Source organism: Natator depressus, chromosome 2, assembly GCF_965152275.1.
Source record: "Natator depressus isolate rNatDep1 chromosome 2, rNatDep2.hap1, whole genome shotgun sequence".
NCBI lineage: Eukaryota > Metazoa > Chordata > Testudines > Cheloniidae > Natator > Natator depressus.
Window position 1 is genome coordinate 29,081,655 of NC_134235.1, and position 21,973 is coordinate 29,103,627.

Sequence of the window (21,973 nt, forward strand, 5' to 3'; positions counted from 1 at the left end):
TTGTGAGCTTTTGTCATCTGCCCCCTTTTAACCTAGTTTAAAGCTCTGCTCAATAGGTTGGCAAGTCGGTATGCAGGGTCATCTCCCCTTCTTGGTCAGGTGGATGCCATCTCTTGGCAGCAATCCTCCTTTCCTGGACATGGTTGGTATCCCTGTTGATACTATCGGCACAGCCATGCATTCATTTGCAGGATGCACATGCCCTAGCCCTGAACCTTATGCTCAACAAGGGGGATGGATGAGAATATAACCTGCACCCCTGACTCCTTCACCCTCAGTCCTAGAGCCCTCTAGTCACTGCTGATCTGCTGAGAGCCATACCTGGCAGTATCATGAATGCCCTCAAGGATGATTAGCATTGAGTAGTAGACAGAGGGATACATGAGCCTTTGCAATCTTTCTGTAATGTCTCAGATGTGGGCTCCAAGCAGTCATCATATCTCCCTGGACATCATGTCAGGTCAGAAGATGGATGCCTCTTTCATCCTCAGAAGGGACTCCCTGACAACCACCACCCAATATCTCCTGTTCATGACGCTCCCTGCCTCAGGGGCAGGTATCTCCTCCTCCCCATCCATTAGGGTCCTCTTCTGCCGTTTCCAGGAGAGCATACTGAATCTTGGCCCCAATGGATGGGGGACCTGGGTGCAGGGTGGAGCACTGTGTACAGCCTGAGATGGCCAGCAGCCAGTCTCTTCCTTGCAGAGCTGTGGTTCTCCTTCCCCTGTGGTGTTTCTGTAGTCAACTAGCACCATCCTGGATGTCTCCATGTGCATCCTGTCAATGAAGTCCTGGTGCTCCTGGATATTATGTAGATGAGCCACCTCTTCTTGCAGCTCTCTTACCTGCTTCCTGAGGGAGTCCACCAACAAACACTTCTCACACCAACCTGTTCCCCCTGCTGACCTTTCTTTGGCAGGGACATGCAAGCCAGATTCCCAACAAGTCAAGAAGCCTGTGCAATGCCTGTTTGGACAGGGTCCCACAAGTGCAATCAGAGGAGAGCTAGTAGTGGTGGTGTTAATGTGCCATGTGTCTCCTATTGTGGGTTCTTAGAGTATCTATAAGTTAAGGAGAAAACAAACAAACAAGCAAGCAAACAAAATAACTTGTACCTCCCTACCTTTCTGTTCAGGGGAACTCAGCTTTGTCTCTCAGCTGCTTTTGTATCACCAGTCACTGCTGTTAGTAATTTTAGAATGCTTTAGAAATTTTACATTATTTTCTGTGGTACTGTCATGTACAATAAAAAAGTCCCTGTTATAGTTCACCAAATACATTAATAAAGCAATTGCCGAAGCCAAGTCCTGAATCTGTATAGACACTATAACCTGTGGGTACAGAGGCAAGCTGATGTTTCTAATCATTTTTGTAGGGTTTAAAAATAGACCACAGTGATCTTCCACCTTTGTGCAACCAGTGGCCTGTGCTCCCCAATGCCATGCTGGAGCCTCCACTTTTATTTGACAAATAAAATTTGCAGATTTTTAAAATATTGTGCGCAGAATTTTTATTTTTTTTGGTGCAGAATGCCCTCAGAAGTGCAGCATGCAGCTTTAAAGCATGGTTGAGGTTCAGAGGCGGGAAACTCTGTAAGAAGTGGGGAGAGGAGTGGAACCCTTTTGTGAAGGTACTTTGGGAAAAAAAACAGGGGAAAACTAGAGCAGTCAGACCAACTAGGTTTTTCAAGAAAGCATTCCAAGTTATTCCCAAACTATTTATGAAAACTGTATTTTAACTACAAGAGCTGTGAATGAGCCCAATGCTTGCCTTTGTGGATTGTTCCACTGTGATGTAAAATGTATCGAAGGTGGAATTCCATTATGAGTGTGCTCATACATTACAAGTTGATGGGTACATAATTAGAAATGACTGGTCAGGAGTTTGTGGAAGTATGAAAAATGATAAAAGCTGAGCCTAGCTGGAGCCTACTGGCCTTTGCTGATTTTTTGAGCCAAGCACCCAAATTGCATCACCAAAATAGAGAATGAGTCTAGCTGATCTAAATGTAGCAGCAGCAGCAACAAAACAAAAGCACATCAACAAAACACCTGAACTTTGAAACATCTCAGTGCATGAACCTAAATCTGACACCTGAATACTGCTGCATTCAGGCAAATTTTGGCTCCAGTCCCCCAAACTCTATTGCTTCTATAGACAACCAATACAGCTCCTCCCAGTCTACCTAAAACAATCTGGACCTCAATGCTTCTCATTGCAACATCAGCACAAAACCGCTGCATTTGGCATATCATCACGCCTATGCCATTTTTCATACCATATTAAAGCCCAGAATTTGCAACAGAAATACACAGAAATGTGGTGTTGAATACTGTTTTACTATTCCATCTAACAGAAACCACTGTTGAAGCCAGCGCTGCCTATTCTGAAAGGACACTTACTGAGAGTTTGATTATTTGAGGCTGATAAGGGAGTTTTGTGTTAATTAATTTGGAAAAGCGACTAATGTTAATTAATAATTGCAATAAACTTTTCTGAAGTATTCTATGTTAGTTAATGAAACCTAGTGACAAGGAATCAGTTGGCTGTTTTTAAAGGTCCTGGGACTAGCAAAGGAAAAAAAACCCACTTTGGATATCAAATATAATAAGGCTGAGAACAATGAAAGGGTAAATACTTTTAATTTTCAAACGAAAATGGCCCATGTAAATGGCTTTAAAAAAACTGCAGTGTTTTTTAGAGAATCTTGTACACGCCAATAATGAGAAATAACTGTTCATGGTAACAAGCACTGTACAGAGCAATATTCTTGAGGAAAAAATATATTATTTTCTAAAATCTATAATGCCTCATCCCCATTAAAATGTGTGCAATGGGTTCCTTTCTAGACTCATTCTAAACCTTAATGTGAGGGTAATCTGCAGCTCCGAATAACAAATGTGGGTGTAGGGGAGAGAGAAGAAATTGCAGTTTAGCTGTCCTAGTCAGGTGACTAGTGAAAATACAAACTTCAAAAAATCTGGTTACTAGTCACTGTAATCTTGATAAAGTTGGTAACTATCCTATAAAATTACCTATTCTGAAATTGGCAACCACCATTAACGTCTGTAGTAATAGACACACATTTTGTATTCAAAGGGAAGAAAGAAAAAGATTCACATATGCTTATGTATTATCTGCCACTGATCCTTCAATAGCGAGTGGCGCTGCACATTTATTTGTTCCTGCCAAGGTTCAAACTATAGTTTAGCAGATTTAGATTAAATCTCAGAAAAAAATTTCCTGTTAGAACAATAGGGCAATGGAACAAAATGCCTAGGGAACTCATGGAATCTCCTTTACTGTAGGTTTTCAAAAAGGTGTCTGGATCTCCATTTGTCTTGGATGGTTTAGCCACAACGAATCTTGCATCTTGGCAGGAGGTTAGACTAGATGACACTAGCGGTCCCTTCTAACCCTATGGTTCTATGATACTAGGCTTTGATGGTCATTATGAATGGGCCACTAGACCATTTGGTGACCTCTTTATCTAGAGGTCTGCCCTTAACTTGATGTAGGTTTGTGACTTCCATAAAATCTGGTGCATTTGTCCCCGAGCTTTTGTTGAAATCTAAGGAAAGATTTATATTAAAGTCTGTATAAGTTAAATTCAGCTCTTGTAGAGGCAAAAAGAAGGGGGGGGGAATTGGCTGGCAGGAGCTATAGGAATAGGAATATGTCCATTCCTTCATCTCACCTGACCTTGACCAGAGTATGTGCTCACAGTCTCTCACCACCATCAGATAGAAACTTCAGGATAAGGAATTGTGAGATGTTCACCCTTTTGTTCACTTTGGGCTGTCATTTCTCTCCTTAAGATTTACAATAATGTGTGTCACTGCTCACTATGATTCTGAAAATGTAAACTATTTATAAGGAGAATACATTTTTCATAATGAATTATCAGAAAACAATTGGTGTAATTAGCAATTCATTTTGATGATATTTATAAAATCACCTTAGCAAATAATTAATCATATTTAATTTCTGAGCACTTTGTGTAAATTTTAGCTAAAATTAGAGATTTGCTGCAGAGGAAATGTAGAATCCCTCATATAGATCATTGTTTAAAAAGATATGATACATTTCTTTGCTCTTTTACATGTCTAGGTTTTACATGTCTATTGTATTAATATGTCCCTTTATTATTCTTAGCCTTATGTGGAGGAGATGTTAGAGGACCTAGTGGAACAATTTTATCCCCTGGTTATCCTGAATTGTACCCAAATTCACTGAATTGTACATGGACCGTGGATGTCACCCATGGAAAAGGTAAGAGATTTAATTGTATTTTTGTTTCAGTCTTCTTTATTTTAGTTTGCTATTTCATGCCCCATATGCAAAACCAGGTTAGCACTGATGAGCTGGGAGATTTGCTATAAACATTATTAATTATGATGATTGAAGATTTATACTGTGGTAGCACTTATATGTCCCAGTCATGGACGAAAGACCCCATTGTGCAAGTCATTATACAAACACGGGATAAAAAGATGGTTCCTGCCCCAAGGACCTTACAATCTAAGACAAGAGTCAACAGGTGGATATAGACAGATAGTCAAGGTAACACAAGGAAACAATGGGACAATATTTTCAGCTTAAATAGATAGTGGCAACAGCACACCATCCATTTAGCCATTGTCAAGTTTTATTAGGCATTACAGTAAAGGAGAGTTTAAGGAGGGCTTTGAAGGAGGACAATGAGATGGCTTAGCAGATGTTCATGGGGAGCTACTTCCAACAGGACAGGCAGCATAGGGAAAAACATAAAGGTACTTGTTTAAAAATTTAACAAGTGGGTGATGAAGGCTGGCATTGTTGGCCAGTTGGTGATGACAACTGGTGTCTAAATAGCATATAAGAGTTGACAGATAGGCTGGGGGATACATGGTGAAGGGCCTGGAAAGTGAAGTCAAGTAACTTATGTTTGATATGATAAGAGAAAGTGGAGCCAACGGAGGAAGGCAAAAAGAGCGGTGACATGACCACAGCGATGGGCTAGGAAAATTATCTTTGTAGCATTCTGAATGGTTATCAGAAATGTTATGGTCTGAGTGACAGGGAGGATGGTGGTGATACCCACAGTGATAAAAAATGGAAGCGGTGGTGAGGGCTTGGGGGAAGATTAAAAGCTCTGTTTTAGCCATTCTAATATTTCTGGAGTAGCTAGGTGGATCCCTCTTGTACCACCACTGTAAGCGTTGAATGGGGCAGTTGTCCATGATGTGTCATATGGCTTGTACCTCACCACAGTCACAATTTGGTGATTATTTGATTTTCCATTTGTGGAGGAAATATACATACCTTAAATACATTGTCTGTATGCAGATGAGTGAAGTCAACTCCCTGTGGGGAAGACAGAATCCTGGGACTTGTTTTGCTGGATCTTCAATCAGGTCTTTGTCTGGGGAATCATAAGTGGTCCACAATTCAAGCCAGTGAGGGCTGGTGTCCTTTCCATTGGCATGTAGCATTGACATATGGATCCAGAAAGGTTTCCTGGATATGGGTCTGGAGAGTGGCAGTGAATTCAGATCTTGGTGAATGAGATGACAACTTTCATGTGATCTCCCCTGTTACATGTGAAAGCAAAAGGAATGTCATCAAATGGGTGACTGAATGACCTTAAAGGACCTCCCAGTTAGAAAAGCAAGGGCAATAACATTCCAAGTCAGGGCTAAACCTTCCTTCCAATAGGTCCATCGCTTCCTGGATATGGATATGCAAATTATGCAGCTCAGGTTCAGCCTAACCAACACAAAGTACAATTACACTACAAAAATTAACACTGAGCCTGCAAGCACGCAAAAATTACATTAATAAAACATTAAGTGTGACCTTCAATATAAAGAAATGTATTTTAACTCCACTTCTCATCTATGCCCCAGACTATAGGTAGTCTTAAATATATCTTAAATATATTTCTCATGGACCACTATTAAGATCCATATGTATCTTAAAAAAAAACCCTAGTAATATTAAATAGTAAAACTTCTAGAAGTAACTGAAAAAACAAGTACATAATTTCCTTTCATAGAAACATGTAAAATGCTTCTTCAGATAATTATTTTATCTGTTCAAACAGCTGTTATGTGATAAGGGGAGGGATGTGTATATTAAAACAAAGCATGTCATCATTTGTATTTTATTTTACTTTATTACAATAACAATATTATTCATATTCTGTTCTCTATGAAATGATACTGTCTATGGAATGTCAAATTTATAATTAAACTTATGAACTAATGGAAGATTTTTCATCAGACAACCAGGTTCATAACACTGAGAGAGAAAGCTTGAGTATCATATATCTTCCTATCTTATTTATTTTAAAGTGTTCACTCACATTTCTGAAAACAAAACAAATCCCTGCCCAAAAATCTCTTTTAAACTTTTTCTCCTGAGACATCATAATCTGTCACACAGTGTACATTAAAATGAGTAGACCTTTTTTCTGCTAAGAACTGAGTTGTGCAACAACAATTGGGATATACTTTGGTGCTTAGAAATGTCATCACAAACTGGGAAAGCGATGCAAACATCCCCTTGATTTAGACTTTGAGTTCTGGGTTTGAAAAAAACTAAAAGTGAAACTTAGCTGAAACTGATGAGTATCCCATGGTTTTGAGATACTGCCATAAATCTCTCCCTGGAATCTATGGCAAAGTAGGGACAGGGTTTGTGCACAAAAAGGCCAGGGGTCTTTCATGGTGTGAGTTAAGAGGAGAGAGAATAAGTAATGTATCCAGAATGGATCTATTGTTTTGTTCATAGATTCATAGATTTTAAACCCAGAAAAGTCCATTAAGATAATTTAGTCTGACTTTATGCATAACGCAGTTAGGAAACCCCACCCAGTAATTTCTGCATCAAGCCTGTGACTTTTGTTTGAGATGTAAGACGTCTTAAAAAGACGTCCACTCTTGATTTAGAGACTGTACGTAACAGAGAATGCACCACATCTGTAGATAAGTTGTTCCAATGATTAATTACCCTCACTGTTTAAAAATTTGCATCTCATTTCTAGTCTGAATTTGTCCAGCTTCAGCCAAAAGATCTTTTTAGTGCCACTGCATTGCATGATAGTACCTCATCCTCAATGTGTGACTTTGCACATGACTGTATTAAAATACATATTATTAAAATAAGCCTACCTTACCAAGCGATCCAGGTTGTTCTGTATACTGACCCATTCCTATTATTATTTACCATTCAACTTGTTGAGAGAGGGGAGAAATAAATGGTAGTTTAGTGTTAAACAGAAAGAGGGGGATCCTGTGATGTGATCCAGGCATGATTATGGTTAATCACCATGCAGCTTTCAGCAAGGATAAAGCAGCTCAGACTCATCACCATGTAGCACCAGAGTCATGAACATTAAACATCACATTATCATTGGTCAGGCACTCATGATCTAAGGTGCCTCCTGCAGCAACAAGTTGAGCAGCACTATCTGAACAGCCCTCATCTTGAAAAATTTAGTCCAGTTCAGGGAGAGATGTTAACAGAGCAACACGCAGATCTTAATAAGATGCTACTGCGCACTCCAGCTGTAAAGAAATGTTTGTAATAAAGTGATCTTCATATATGCCTAGGAGAAAGAGACAGAGTAAGTACCGGAGGGCTGTTGTAATGTTGCCTATGAAAGTATAAGGAATATTGCCTGTGGCTCTTTGACAGTGGAAAATGAGATGTTAGCATCTTCCCTTGCCACCAGCTACATGTCATTAGTTGCCTCTGTCTCTGCTTTCATTACTGCTGTAATGCTTGCTGCATTTTCCTTTTCTCCCAGACTGTAGCTATTACACCTTCTTTCCTTGATTTTGATCTGTTTCATTGAAATTTAAAAGAAACCATTTGGAAACCTACTTATTTGGGGCTTGTATTCTTTCTTTCTTTCTTTCTTTCTTTCTTTCTTTCTTTCTTTCTTTCTTTCTTTCTTTCTTTCTTTCTTTCTTTCTTTCTTTCTTTCTTCCACAATCCCCCCTTCTTTCCAAAAATCCCCAAATGGACAGAAAACAGAAATGTCCCTACTCCATCCAACAAGACTATAGTACATTAAAGAAGTAAAAGAACAACTGCACCATTAGTGGTGATTTTTGCCATTATTAGCTAAAGATCTATAGGTTTTGGTTTTTTTTCCCTTTGAGATAGTCCTCCATGTTTCTGCAAGATCCAAGTTTTCTACCCCTCTGATGACAATTAATGCTATTCATCATGTGTTACACATTGCTTGCGATAGTTATATTGCTGGTGCAAAGCAGTCTTAAAGTTGGTGTAGCTGACAATGGTGATCACCCTAGTGAAGAAGAACCTCCACTACCATAGAGCAGGCTAAGTATAACCTAGGTTTCTACTGCCATCTACCCACTCCCGCTCCCACTCCCAGCACAGGATCTCAACCAATGTATTTTGTGCTATTATAAAATTGGTGAGAAAATGAAATCCAACTGTTGCATTCTACTTAAACATTTTGGATTTTTTCATCAAAATTCAAACATGTATGACACATTGCTTGGTTTTATATTTATATATGTTATAGTTGTTATTTATTAAACATGTGCAATCTCTATTCTTATAACAAACAAATTCTAGTTAGAACAAATCCAATGTATAGAACAAATACAAAAATACCATCCAGCGGAAGCGAGAATAGATCAAGATATTTACACAATGCTTGGATTCTGGTACTAACCTCCATATTTCCAGCTAATGGATTTTTATGGCTCATGTTAAAACAAAACAAACAAATGAAAGGAAATCAAAGCCAAGAGGGAAAAGAGCTGGAGGAGAGACAAAGAGGAGAGCAGATTGGAATGGAGTGGATGCATTTATCTCCTGTCTTTCATCCAAATCTCCTGCTGGAACATTTAGCCGACCAGGTCTCAGAAACTGTCCCAAACAGAACTCAAATATTTCTAGTGCTAGCTATCTATTGTAAGTGATCCTTTCCTTCACAGCCAGGCCTGCCAGTCCATTATACCAGCCTGTGTACCTAGGGGGCACTTACTTTGAAATGTAGCAAAATATGGTGTCTCACAACAAGACATTACTTGGTTTTAAATAGAAGGAAATGTGTGATTCAGGTAATTATCAAAAGCAAATATCCAAATCTGGTAGCTATAAAATAGAAGTTTAAAAAACAAATAAAACAAAAAAACCCACCCTAACCAACAGGAAGGAAGGAAGGAAGGAATAACTAACTAACTAACTAAATTAAATAAATAAAAATAAAAAATCTAGCAGATCTATTGGTTATACATTTTAAGTAGGTTGAACATATATATTAGAATATTGGATTACTTTAATTTTCTGAATCAACATTTGTAATGAAATGCACAGATTTAAGCAGTGATATAATTGCATTCATGTTAACTCTGTGATATGTCAATAGATATTTGTTTCTAACAGGAGTGCAGTTCACCTTTCACACCTTTCATTTGGAAGACCATCACGACTACTTACTAATTACAGAGAATGGCAGTTTCACTCAGCCACTAGCACGCCTGACTGGATCAGATCTTCCTTCGGCAATCAACGCCGGTCTCTATGGAAATTTCAGGGCTCAGTTGCGCTTTATTTCAGATTTTTCAATATCATATGAAGGATTTAACATTACTTTCTCTGGTAAGGGGCTGAAATGAGCTATTTGTATAAAGTGAAGAGAATTCAACTTTTTGTGAAAAGAGAGAGGTCCAAAACTGATTTGAATGAATAGTGTTTTGTAAAATAACACAATTGCTTCCTTTGTACCTTAAGAAATTAAATCCTTATATATCTGTTGAAGCATTTTTAGTACACATTTTAAGAAGTAAAAAAGGCAGTAAACTGTAAAGTATGTTACTGAGGGTGGGAAAAAAATGGAGCAAACCTAATTTCAAGAAGTGATATTCCAGATCAGCCCTTTAGGAACCTGCTCATGATGTACAGTTTGTTTTATGTGTCTAAGACATTTATGGCTCTTATAAGAATGGTAATGCATGTTGTGTTAGACATCTTACAAATGCTATGAGCATGTATTGGTCTAATTTTCAAACCTCAGCTGAATCACCTATTTACTATATGTGCATTCATTTTGTGTTTGGTTCTAAAGGCTAAATTGAGGGTCACGTGGAAATGTGCGCAAAATAATAGTGTTTATGGCAATAATAAGGTGGATAGAGAGTAAACAATTGAAGTTCTTGCTACATAGAAGCTGATTTTTTGTTTGCTTATTTATTTCCAGAATATAATCTTGAACCTTGTGAGGATCCTGGGATTCCACAATTTGGTAACAGAATAGGATTTAATTTTGGAGTCGGTGATACTCTGACATTCTCTTGTTCATCTGGATACCGTCTAGAAGGAACTTTGGAGATTATCTGTCTTGGTGGTGGCCGACGTGTATGGAGTGCACCTCTGCCAAGGTGTGTGGGTACGTGGTCAGCTGCTTTCATTTGCTTGTACGTGTAGTCATTGTCCATGGAGTTGCAGATATATAGCATGGATAAGCATGGTAACACACCTCTTTATTTTCACAGTACTTTTTACGTTTTCCATGTTTTTTTCATTTTATTTCTTTTTTTAAAAATTCTGTAGTTGAACTGGCATACCAACTTCACAGACAATTCTTGGAGACACTTTCTAGGCACTTCCACGTTTAGAAGATAATGGTTCTTTTTTCCATAGTGGTGATTAGGTGCAGAAACAGGAATATAAATTTAGGCCAACATTTTCCAACTTGGATGCCAGACAATAGGCACTTAAATTAATATTTAAGCTTCTAGGTGACATCCGTATGGGGGATGTAGAGTTAATTGTTGTTAGGGTATCTAGAGCTCATGTATCAACATTTTAAACATGCTATATTAATATAAATAAATGAATGGACATCCTGATTTTTAGTTTTACTGGGGATTCTCAATCCCAGTGAAGTTGCATCTGTATTATCTCTAACAATAAGGACATGCATTTAAGTGCCTAATTTTAAGCATCCAGGTAGGAAGATGTTGGCCTCAGCAATTAAGGTGAAATCCTGGCCCCACCGAAGTCAATCGCAAAACTCCCATTGATTTTTGGATACAGGATTTCATCCTTATTTTTATAATTTTGTAGGAAATAAATGAGTAACTTTATTGTTTGAAGAGGGTTGTGTGGGAAAGCATCTCTGTTGAGGGATTTTTATAATATGATTGGTATATAAAGATGAAAGCAGATTTTTTCCCCCTAAATTTGTTGTTGATATAAAGAATATTAATTGACTAAATTTTGAATTATTCCAGTATTAATATTTGGTGAATCAAAGCCCTTATTCTGCAAATATACTGATACTTAACTTTACATAGGTACATTGTCCCAGACTACTCATGTGCATAAAGTTAAGCACATATATAAATGTTTGCTCGATAGGGGACTAAAGAAATGAATTAGTTTAGTAATTGATTTAATGCCGCCACAGGCACTTCACATTTCTCTTTCCCTCTAGCTCATTTCTTCCCTGTGGGGTGAATAGCATTGAGTATCTGTGTTGGGGAATGGGGAGGAAAGATCCTTCTTGTATGTCAGGTGGAATTTAAGTTTTTTTGTAGTCATGTCAGTCCCAGGGTATTAAAGAGACAAGGTGGGAGTGGTAATATCTTTTATTTGATCAGCTTCTATTGCTGAGAGACACAAGCTTTCAAGCTTGCAGAAGAGCTCTGTGTAAGGCTTAAAGCTTGTTTCTCTCACCAACAGAAGTTGGCCCAATAAAATATATTTCCTCACCCACCTTGTTTCTCAGGTGGAATTTAAGGCCTTGTCTACACTACAAAGTTTTGTTGGCAAAAGTTATGCCGCTTTAATTAAAATGATTTAATTAAAACCACTGTTGCATGTCCACACTAGCTCCGTGTGTCAGCAGAGCGCATTCACGCTAACGGCTCTTGCAGCCACATGGGGAGTGCACTCTGCTATCCCACTGTGCAACTGGCCAGAGTGTGCTTTGGGAAGGGTGGCAGTGCCTCATGGGGCAGGTACAGCGTCACATGGTGCAGGTTTCTCAATCCCATCATTCCAGGGACATCCTAGTATATTTTCAGTTGCTTTTTTCAACTGAAGTGGCGGGGAGGGGGGGAAGAGAGAGGAGAGTGGTGTGTTTAGGGAGGGAGAGACAGCAGGCTGACCAAGCTATCCTGAGGCAAGGGGAGCCCACATGTCAGCGCCCGGCTCTGCTGGGCACCACAGTCTCTCCTGAAGCAGCCCACTCTGCCTGCCTGCCTATGGTTCTCCTACGGCCTCCTCAGCTGCCCGGAGTGGCAAACTGATCAGCTCTGTGAGCTCTCTGTGCTGAGGAATGTCAAAGCAGCACAGCAGTCCGTTCTTCCCTCCTCCCACTCCCTGCAGCAGCAGTCTGCCTGCTGCTGTGTTCCTAATGCAGGGCAGAACAGGAGAATTCCAGGCTGATGATTTGCTCTTTGTTCCTCAAATGGAGCAGAATGCTCAGCTGTCAGATAGTTCCCAGAGCTCTGAAAGTGGAGGGGCGCATGCCTGCAGGGCAGCAGAGATCAAAATAGTGAGCAGAGCTGCTACTGGTGGAAGCCAGTTATCTTGACAAAACAAACAGCGGTGTCTTAAAGCTGCAAAGCATCACTGTGTGCTTTGCCACAAAAAGCTTTATGCTGAGGTGGTTTTATTTTGTTGGCAAAAAACAGAGTTTTGCCGCCAAACGTAGCTTTGTAGTGTGTACGCCTCCCCTGTTTTGTTGACAAAAGGCAGCTTTTGCTGACAAAACTTTGTTGTGTAGACAAGGCCTAAGACTACCCCAGACCTACCTTGACAGACCTTTAAAGGCAGAATAAATTAGTAGCTATTGCTTAAAGATAGATCAGAAAAAAACCCCTGAAATTTAAATTTCCTGAGGTGGAGAAAAGTGTGAGTGAGAGAGAGAGAGTGCTACAAATTAGCTGTGAATTATCTTCTAATAAACCTTTCTGTTTTGTGTATTTGTGAAGGAACAGTCCTCCCACACAATATGGGTCTATTTTAATGAATATTTCCTCCCACAGATTGCTCCTCCCATGGATGACATTGTGTTTAAATTGTTTACCTTTGTTGTATTGAAAATAAATTAAAAAAAGATTTTCTGAAAAGTAAATCTTTTGGTTTTCCCCATTGTTTACCACATTCATCCTAATTAGAAACCTAGGTTATGGTTACTGCTGTTGAGATGTTTCACAGCCTCCACAGAATGACTCTCATTATCTTATGTGCCTTAGCCACCCTCAGTTACACCCTCGGTTTTGTATCAATTACAAATATATATATATAATATCTCATGGGCATTCCTCAAGCAGAAGACACTAAATGTATCAATAGATTATTTCCTGTAAGTGATTTAGTCAGTTCTGATAATTAGTAACACATAAAGGATATTTGTTTTTTTTAAAATGACATTTAATTATTTTTGCCATAATGATGTACTTCTGAACTTCCCTGTCTACCCACCTTCCTGACACATTGGTGTCTGAAAGAAAAGGAGTACTTGTGGCACCTTAGAGACTAACAAATTTATTTGAGCATAAGCTTTCGTGAGCTGTAAGCTTATGCTCAAATAAATTTGTTAGTCTCTAAGGTGCCACAAATACTCCTTTTCTTTTTGCGAATACAGACTAACACGGCTGCTACTCTAAAAATTGGTGTCTGACACATTTTATCAAGATGATGTCCCTGGTTCAATAAGAAATTTAAAACCCATTTTTTCCCCATGTGCTTCATTCTTCTTTTTCTTGCCCAATATTTGGGTTTAGAATTTGCACCTGTTCTGTAACTTCTAGTTCCTCAAACCTAGGTTATTGGAAATAATATTTTATTGTTTTGTGAGAGAAATGGAAATTCATATCAATGCTTGAGAGATGTGTGTGTGTGAGAGAGAGAGATCTACTGAACTTGTGCTATATTGTAAAATATAAGTTATCCAGTGAAAGGGGGAAAGGCTAAAAATTACACCTGGGAAGTAAGGACTGGAATATTTGCCTTAGTATCATTAATTATATTATCTATCTGTATAATTGGTTCTAATGTGGACAAAAAACTATACAAGTCTCCCATTTTGTTGACACAAATATTTACATATAATGTGTAAATTTCCTGTCCTGACACCGAACAGCAGCAAGGTGTATGAGATTTAGGGTGTGTCTACATGGGAGTTGGTGGTAGGAGGGGTTAATCTGAAGCTTTTGATGCACATCAGGTAACTCGCAGAATGCAGGTCACACCAATTCCATGTGCATGGAATGCCTGTTCTATTTAAATTTACTGTGTGAACACACAACAGTAGTTTTCTGTGAACTAAGGGCGAAGTGTTATCAGGATGTATCCAGTGGTCCTTTGCTTTGCTGCTGAACAGCATGTATTCTGGGAATTGTGAGAAGCCAGATGAGTTCAATATTTTTTTTAAAAATACCATGATTCTGCTATCTCTGCCCCATATTTCCTTTGCGGGCAGGGTTCCGCCATTTTTGAATTGCTGTATTCCAGCATGGATCCAACAATGTTTCACAATGCTGTGGTGACAGGTGTGAATATTGTAGTGGTTGCTTGGGCTGTATTATAACAGTAAAAGCTGGACCCTTTCAGCATTGAACTTGTTAGTTGCACCACTGAGCAGGTTATGTGGGAGCAAGACAGTGTTCTATGGCAGTAGCTGCAGCTCCTCCAGCATCAGGAGAGCACTCTGAAGTGTTGACAGCAGGATGAGGAAGTGGACAACACCCAGCTGTTGGAGCTAGAGGTCTGGTTCCTGGATGAGTGATGCAGCATACAGCATCGTTTATGGGCTGAGAAACAAGCATGGATTGCTGGGAGAAAATGATTCTGCAAACCTGGGATGACCAACAATGGCAAGAAAACTTCAGGGTGGGGAGAGGCTACTCTTTTTGAGCTCTGTGTAGAACTGACCTTGGAGCTGCAGTAACAGTATATCAATATGTTGTCCCCCATACCTGTTGAAAAGCAGGTCACTACTGCCATCTGACCACCCCAGAACACATCCAGTCTTTGGCCAACCAGTTGGCCTGGGGAGAGCAATTTGTGGAGTCATTCTTATGCACGTCTGCTATGCCACAGATTCTCATGACCCCATGAGTCTCAAACCTGGGTCTGCAAGGTTCCTAGTCAACTGACACCTCTCTGCTCACATCCAACTGCTCAGTACTCACCCATCAAATGGAGAGACTATGACATCTGAAGCAACTTCATGGAAACTTCCCCGGCCATGGCTGGAGGAACAGTGGGACCTCTGGTTGTTCAGGGCTTCCTATTAAACCCAAAGAAAGGCACAGGAAGTTGTCCTCACAACTTGCCTCTGCATGGCTGCTGCTTGGACACCTCACCCAACATTTCAGACTCTAATCTGCCTGATTCCTGGTCACCTGACTAGAGTCTGAACCCCTGTCCAGACTAATTCATTTGGCTTCTGCCTGATTGCAGGTAACCTGAACACAGTCCTCCAGAATTAGGTTGCTAACCATTAGTCCCAGCTGCCTGTGTCCCTGCCCTGATATTGGTAAGGTGCTGTCCCACTGGGTCAGAAAACTAGGTACTGCTCAGGCAATTATTGATGGCTTTGCACACATAGGATTCCCAAACTATACTGGGAAATTGATGGAAACCATATGCCTATCATTACCTCTGTTCCCGCCTTCCCTCCCCTCCTCCTCTGCGCCCCCCTCCCCCAGCAACACACACACCAGGGCACCAAATTTTATAAACAGGAAGGGGTATTTCTCCATGGTGCTCCAAGGACTGGTTGACCTCTGTATCAGAATCTTTCATAATTCAATTCTATTTAGATTAGTGGAGAAAGAGTGGGATCTTCAGTACTTCTGAAAGTTAGTTTCTTTATTCTGTTGTGGGCCTGCCTCTGATCCCTTTGAAAGGTAGATGGTGCTGTTTATGAAATAGGCTGGAAGCAGCAGGAGAAAAACAACAATGTTCCCACCATTATAACTGCATATTGTGTTCTGAACAGTACTTGAGAGCAAGAGAGAAAGTCTTAACAATAGGTGGAAGGCTGATGTTCAGAGACATGCTTGGCAGTTTGAGCAGCCGGCAAGCTGTCCCATAGAAAAATTAGGAAATATTGTTAGGGATCCGTATTCGTATTTTAAGTCTCATGTCTGAACATATGCAGCTATTAGTTGGTGGAGAGGGGTATTGGGATAGATACATTTTTGACCACTGGTATATTGTGTATGGATGGTGGAAATGAAATATTCCTTACGTATTTTTGCGAAACCCTATATATTATCTCAGTGTTGTTTAAATTATTTTCTGAGTTAAATGCAATAATGACTCATAACAGATGGATTGTAAATGGGTTTGATTATGAAATAACAAAAAAAAAAACAAAATTTAATTGAACCAGTGGGGAAAAATAATTAAAATAAATTTAACTAAACAATCTGCAATAACCAACTATAAGCAAACCTTTAATTAAAGCAACAGTGCAAAAAAACTGAAAGTGCAACAGTATAAACTGTGCAAACAGAGCAAAGTTGGGGGTGAAGGGAACATAAAATCAATGGTGAGTATATGCCTTCCCTCTGCCTCTTCTTGCCCATAAACAAATAGGAAAACAATCTGGTTTTGGTGTTCAAGCAGTTAGAAATGTAAAAAGCAAATATGCAAAATTTGGAAAATTACATTATAACTTTTTTATCAATAAACTAAAGTTTAATTACTTAGACAGGTAAGAGTTAGTTTCCTTTAATATGAATGTGTCTGTTTAAAAAAAACCCTAATTTTAAGCACATGATTGCCAAAGAGCAAATCCTGCCCAGCTTTTCAAGGTGCAATTCTTCAAAATCTAGGGATTTGCATTTTCAAAGAAGTCCAACTGAAATTCAGTAGGATTTGGGCATATAATTTAAGCTTTTTGGAAACTGCAGCCGAGATAGATAAATAACCCTGGTCTAATCTGTTTTGTTTGTATTATTTTACATATTCTCTATCTTCTTCCTTTGAGCACTTGCAATGATTTAATGGGCCATTAATATCTGTAAAACTGCAGCCTACTGTATGCAGAATGAAAAGGAGGACTTGTGACTTCATCCGATGAAGTGAGCTGTAGCTCACGAAAGCTCATGCTCAAATAAATTGGTTAGTCTCTAAGGTGCCACAAGTCCTCCTTTTCTTTTTGCAAATACAGACTAACACGGCTGTTACTCTGAAGTCTGTATGTAGAATGCATACTTTAAAAGTTCCCTAATTTTTAACATCTGGTCAATGAAGGGATCCATTCTGTTGTTGACAGGTAAGTAAGTAAATTGAAGAAATACTATAAACAGAAGTGAGAATAGGCAGTACTCAGCAATGGGACTTACATATTTATATAATTCTGTGAGATAAACAATGCCTCTGCCACCAAGCTACACACTCTTAAGCAGCTCAGCCAAAGAAGTTCAGCTTGGTGGTATAGTGCTGGTCCACCAGCTTTAGATGGGCAGGGGAAATTCCCCACTGTTCCAGACTTTGCAATGGAAAATCACATCTTAGAGTTACTTGAATGTGTCAGTAAAGTAGTGGATAAAGGAGAATCAGTGATGTTTTTATTTAGACTTCCAAAAACTCTCTGATAAGGTCCATCACAAGAGGCTACTACAGGAGATAAGTAGTCATTATGTGTGCACTCATCTAGAATAAAATATGAAGTACTGCTCACTCCATCTCCAAATGGAGACTGCTGAACCAGAAGGAGTTCAGAGAAGGGTGATGAGAATCATAGAATCATAGAATATTAGGGTTGGAAGAGACCTCAGGAGGTCATCGAGTCCAATCCCCTGCTCAAAGCAGGACCAACCCCAACTAAATCATCCCAGCAAGGGCTTTGTCAAGCTGGGACTTTAAAACCTCTAAGGATGGAGATTCCACAACCCATTCCAGTGTTTCACCACCCTCCCAGTGAAATAGATTTCCCTAATATCCAACCTAGACCTCCCCCACTACAACTTGAGACCATTGCTCCTTGTTCTGTAATCTGCCACCACTGAGAACAGCCTAGCTCCATCCTCTTTGGAAGCCCCCCTTCAGGTTTTTGAAGGCTGCTATCAACCCCCACTCTCCACAGGTCTTCTCTTCTCCAGGCTAAATAAGCCCAATTCCCTCAGCCTCTACTCATAAGGCATGTGCCTCAGCATCCTAATAATTTCTGTTGCCCTATGCTGGACTATCTCCAATTTGTCCACATGCTTTCTGTAGTGGGGGACACAATACTCCAGACGTGGCCTCACCAGTGCAGAATAGAGGGGAAGAATCAATTCCCTCAATCTGCTGGCAATGCTCCTACTAATGCAGCCCAATATGCCGTTAGCCTTCTTGGCAACAAGGGGGCACTGTTGACTCATATCCAGCTCTCATCCACTGTAATCTCCAGGTCCTTATCTGCAGAATTGCCACTTAGCCAGTCGGACCCCAGCCTGTAGAAGTGCATGGGATTCTTCCTTCCTAACTGCAGGACTCTGCACTTGTCCTTGTTGAACCTCATCAGATTTCTTTTGGCCCAATCCTCCAATTTGTCTAGGTCACTCTGGACCCTATCTCTACCTTACAGTGTATCTACCTCTCCCTCCAGCTTAGTGTCTTCCACTAACGTGCAGTCCATCCTATCATCCAGATCATTAATGAAGATGTTGAACAAAACTGGCCCCAGGACCGACACCTGGGGCACTCCGCTTGATACCAGCTGCCAACTAGACATAAAGTTCAATTACCCATTGAGCCCGGCAATCTAGCCATCTTTCTATCCGCCTTATAGTTCATTCATCCAATCCATACTTTTTTAACTTGCTGGCAAGAATACTGTGGGAGACGGTATCAAAAGCTTTGCTAAAGTCAAGATATATCACATCCACCACTTTCCTCATATCCACAGAGCCAGTTATCTCATCATAGAAGGCAGTCAGGTTGGTCAGGCATGACTTGCCCTTAGTGAATCCATGTTGACTGTTCCTGATCACCTTCCTCCCCTCCAAGTGCTTCAAAATGGATTCCTTGAGGACCTGCTCCATGATTTTCCGGGGACAGAGGCGAGACTGACCGGTCTGTAGTTCCCTGGATTTTAAAGATGGGCACTATATTTGCCTTTTTCCAATCATCCGGGACCTCCCCCAATCAACACGAGTTTTCAAGGATAATGGCCAATGGCTCTGCAATCACATCAGCCAATTCCCTCAGCACCCTCAGACGCATTAGATCCAGACCCATGAACTTGTGCATGTCCAGCTTTTCTAAATAGTCCTTAACTTGTTCTTTCACCACTTAGGTCTGCTCACCTCCTCATACTGTGCTGCCCAGTGCAGCAGTCGGGGAGCTGACCTTGTCTGTGAAGACCACGGTGAAAAAAGCATTGAATACTTCAGCTTTTTCCACATCATCTGTCACTATGTTGCCTTCCCCATTCAGTAAGGGTCCCACACTTTCCCTGACCTTCTTCTTGTTACTAATATAGCTGGAGAAACCCTTCTTGTTACCCTTCACATCCCTTGCTAGCTGCAACTCCAGTTGTGCTTTGGTCTTTCTGATTACACCCCTGCATGTTTGAGCAATATTTTTATACTCCTCCCTAGTCATCTGTCCAAGTTTCCACTTCTTGTGAGCTTCCTTTTTGTGATTAAGCTCACCAAAGATTTCTCTGTTAAGCCAAGCTGGTCACCTACTATATTTGCTGTTCTTTTGGCACATCTAGATGGTTTGTTCCTGCACCCGCGATAGGTCTTCTTTAAAATACAGCCAGCTCTCCTTTCCCCCTCATATTAGCCTCCCAGGGGATCCTGCCCATCAGTTCCCTGAGCGAGTCAAAGTCTGCTTTTCTGAAGTCCAGGGTCCATATTATGCTGCTCTCCTTTCTTACTTTTGTCAGGATCCTGAACTCGACCATCTCATGGTCGCTGCTGGCCAGGTTGCCACCCACTTTTACTTCCCCTATCAATACTTCCCTGTTTGTGAACAGTGGGTCAAGAGGAGCATGGCCCCCTAGCTGGTTCCTCCAGCACTTTCACCAGGAAGTTGTCCCCAACACTCTCCAAAAACTTCTTGGATTGTCTGTGCACTACTGTATTGCTCTGCCAGCACATGTCAGGGTGATTGAAGTCCACCATGAGAACCAGGGACTGTGATCGGACAACTTACAGAAGTTTCCAGAAAAAAGCGTCGTCTACCTCAGCCTCCTGGTCTGGTGGTCTATAGCAGATGCCCACCACAACTTTGCCGCTCTCGCCTGTAAACTTAACCCAAAGACTCTCAGCACGCTTGTCATAAATATAAAGGGAAGGGTAAACACCTTTAAAATCCCTCCTGGCCAGAGGAAAAACCCTTTCGCCTGTAAAGGGTTAAGAAGCTAGGATAACCTCGCTGGCACCTGACCAAAATGACCAATGAGGAGACAAGATACTTTCAAAACTGGAGGCGGGGGAGAAACAAAGGTTCTCTCGGTCTGTGTGTTGTTTTTGCCAGGAACAGAAAAGGAATGGAGTCTTAGAACTTAGTAAGTAATTTAGCTAGATATGCATTAGATTCTGTTTTGTTTAAATGACTGATAAAATAAGCTGTGCTGAATGGAATGTATATTCTTGTCTTTGTGTCTTTTTGTAACATAAGGTTTTGCCTAGAGGGATTCTCTATGTTTTGAATCTGATTACCCTGTAAGGTATTTACCATTCTGATTTTACAGAGGTGATTCTTTTACTTTTTCTTCAATTAAAATTCTTCTTTTAAGAACCTGATTGCTTTTTCATTGTTCTTAAGATCCAAGGGTTTGGGTCTGTGTTCACCTATGCAAATTGGTGAGGATTTTTATCAAGCCTTCCTCAGGAAAGGGGGTGTAGGTTTGGGAGGATTTGGGGAGGAAAGACGTTTCCAAGCGGGCTCTTTCCCTGTTATCTATTTGTTAGATGCTTGGTGGTGGCAGCAATAAAGTCCAAGGGCAAAAGGTAAAACAGTTTGTACCTTGGGGAAGTTTTAACCTAAGCTGGTAAAAATAAGCTGAGGGGGTTTTTCATGCGGGTCCCCACATCTGTACCCTAGAATTCAGAGTGGGGAAGGAACCTTGACAACACTTTTCTCCAGTTTCATAATGGAGCTCTGAGCAATCATACTGCTCTCTTACACACAGCGCAAATCCTCCACCTTTTCTCCCCCGCCTGTCCTTCCTGAACAGTTTATACCCATCCATTATAGTGCTCCAGTCATGTGAATTACCCCACCAAGTCTCTGTTATTCCAATCACATCATAGTTCCTTGACTGTGCAAGGACTTCCAATTCTTCCTGCTTGTTTCCCAGGCTTCTTGCGTTTGTGTACAGGCACCTAAGATAACTAGCCAGTTGTGCTACTTATTCAGTATGAATCAGGAGGCCTCTCCTTCCTCCTTCTGACTCACTGGTGGCTAGCTAACTGGGAAACTTCCTCCTTCTGACTCATTGGTGGCTAGCTGCTTTCTTCTTTTCATCTGGGGTACTGATATTTTCCCCAACTGGCAGTCTAGTAACTTTTCAGCTTCTCTGATTATCAGTAGCATCGCTATTTGTTGCTCCAATTCAAAAATCTTTTCCTCCAGCACAGACACCAACTTCCCCTTCACACACAGGAAGTCCCGTCTGACTTCAGGCAAAAAAGAAAACATGGCACAGCCATTTCATCATGGTCATGGTGGAATCACAAGTAGAGGTGAACCTGGAAGGAAAGCCTCTCACATTCCCTTTCTGAACTCCCTCTGAAACCTCCTGTTAGGCACTTCTGTTTGTGACTAATTTATGTGGGTTGCCACTCTTACTTGGAAATAGAATAATCCCTTTTCATTGTAAACAAGGCTTTGTAAAACAAGTGTTTTCCTTTAGTTTAATGCCTTAACCTGCCCCTCCTCTTGCACCCATTTAAAACATTTACTTTCAGGGAAAGAGGAAATGAGTGAGAGAAGTCATGAGAAGGAATGAAGTGGTAGAAGATGGCACTTTAATCAGTGT

The 21,973-nt window shown here is 40.5% G+C and overlaps 1 protein-coding gene across 1 annotated transcript in view; it reads left to right on the forward strand.

Annotated features, from left to right (window-relative positions):
* CSMD3 (CUB and Sushi multiple domains 3) overlaps positions 1–21,973 on the forward strand; it is a 1,169,988-nt gene that overhangs the window by 715,882 nt on the left and 432,133 nt on the right. The window contains exons 20-22 of the mRNA XM_074943928.1: positions 4,156–4,272; positions 9,412–9,627; positions 10,226–10,414. Coding sequence (XP_074800029.1) covers positions 4,156–4,272; positions 9,412–9,627; positions 10,226–10,414 — 522 coding nt within the window. The remainder of the gene's footprint in view (positions 1–4,155; positions 4,273–9,411; positions 9,628–10,225; positions 10,415–21,973) is intronic.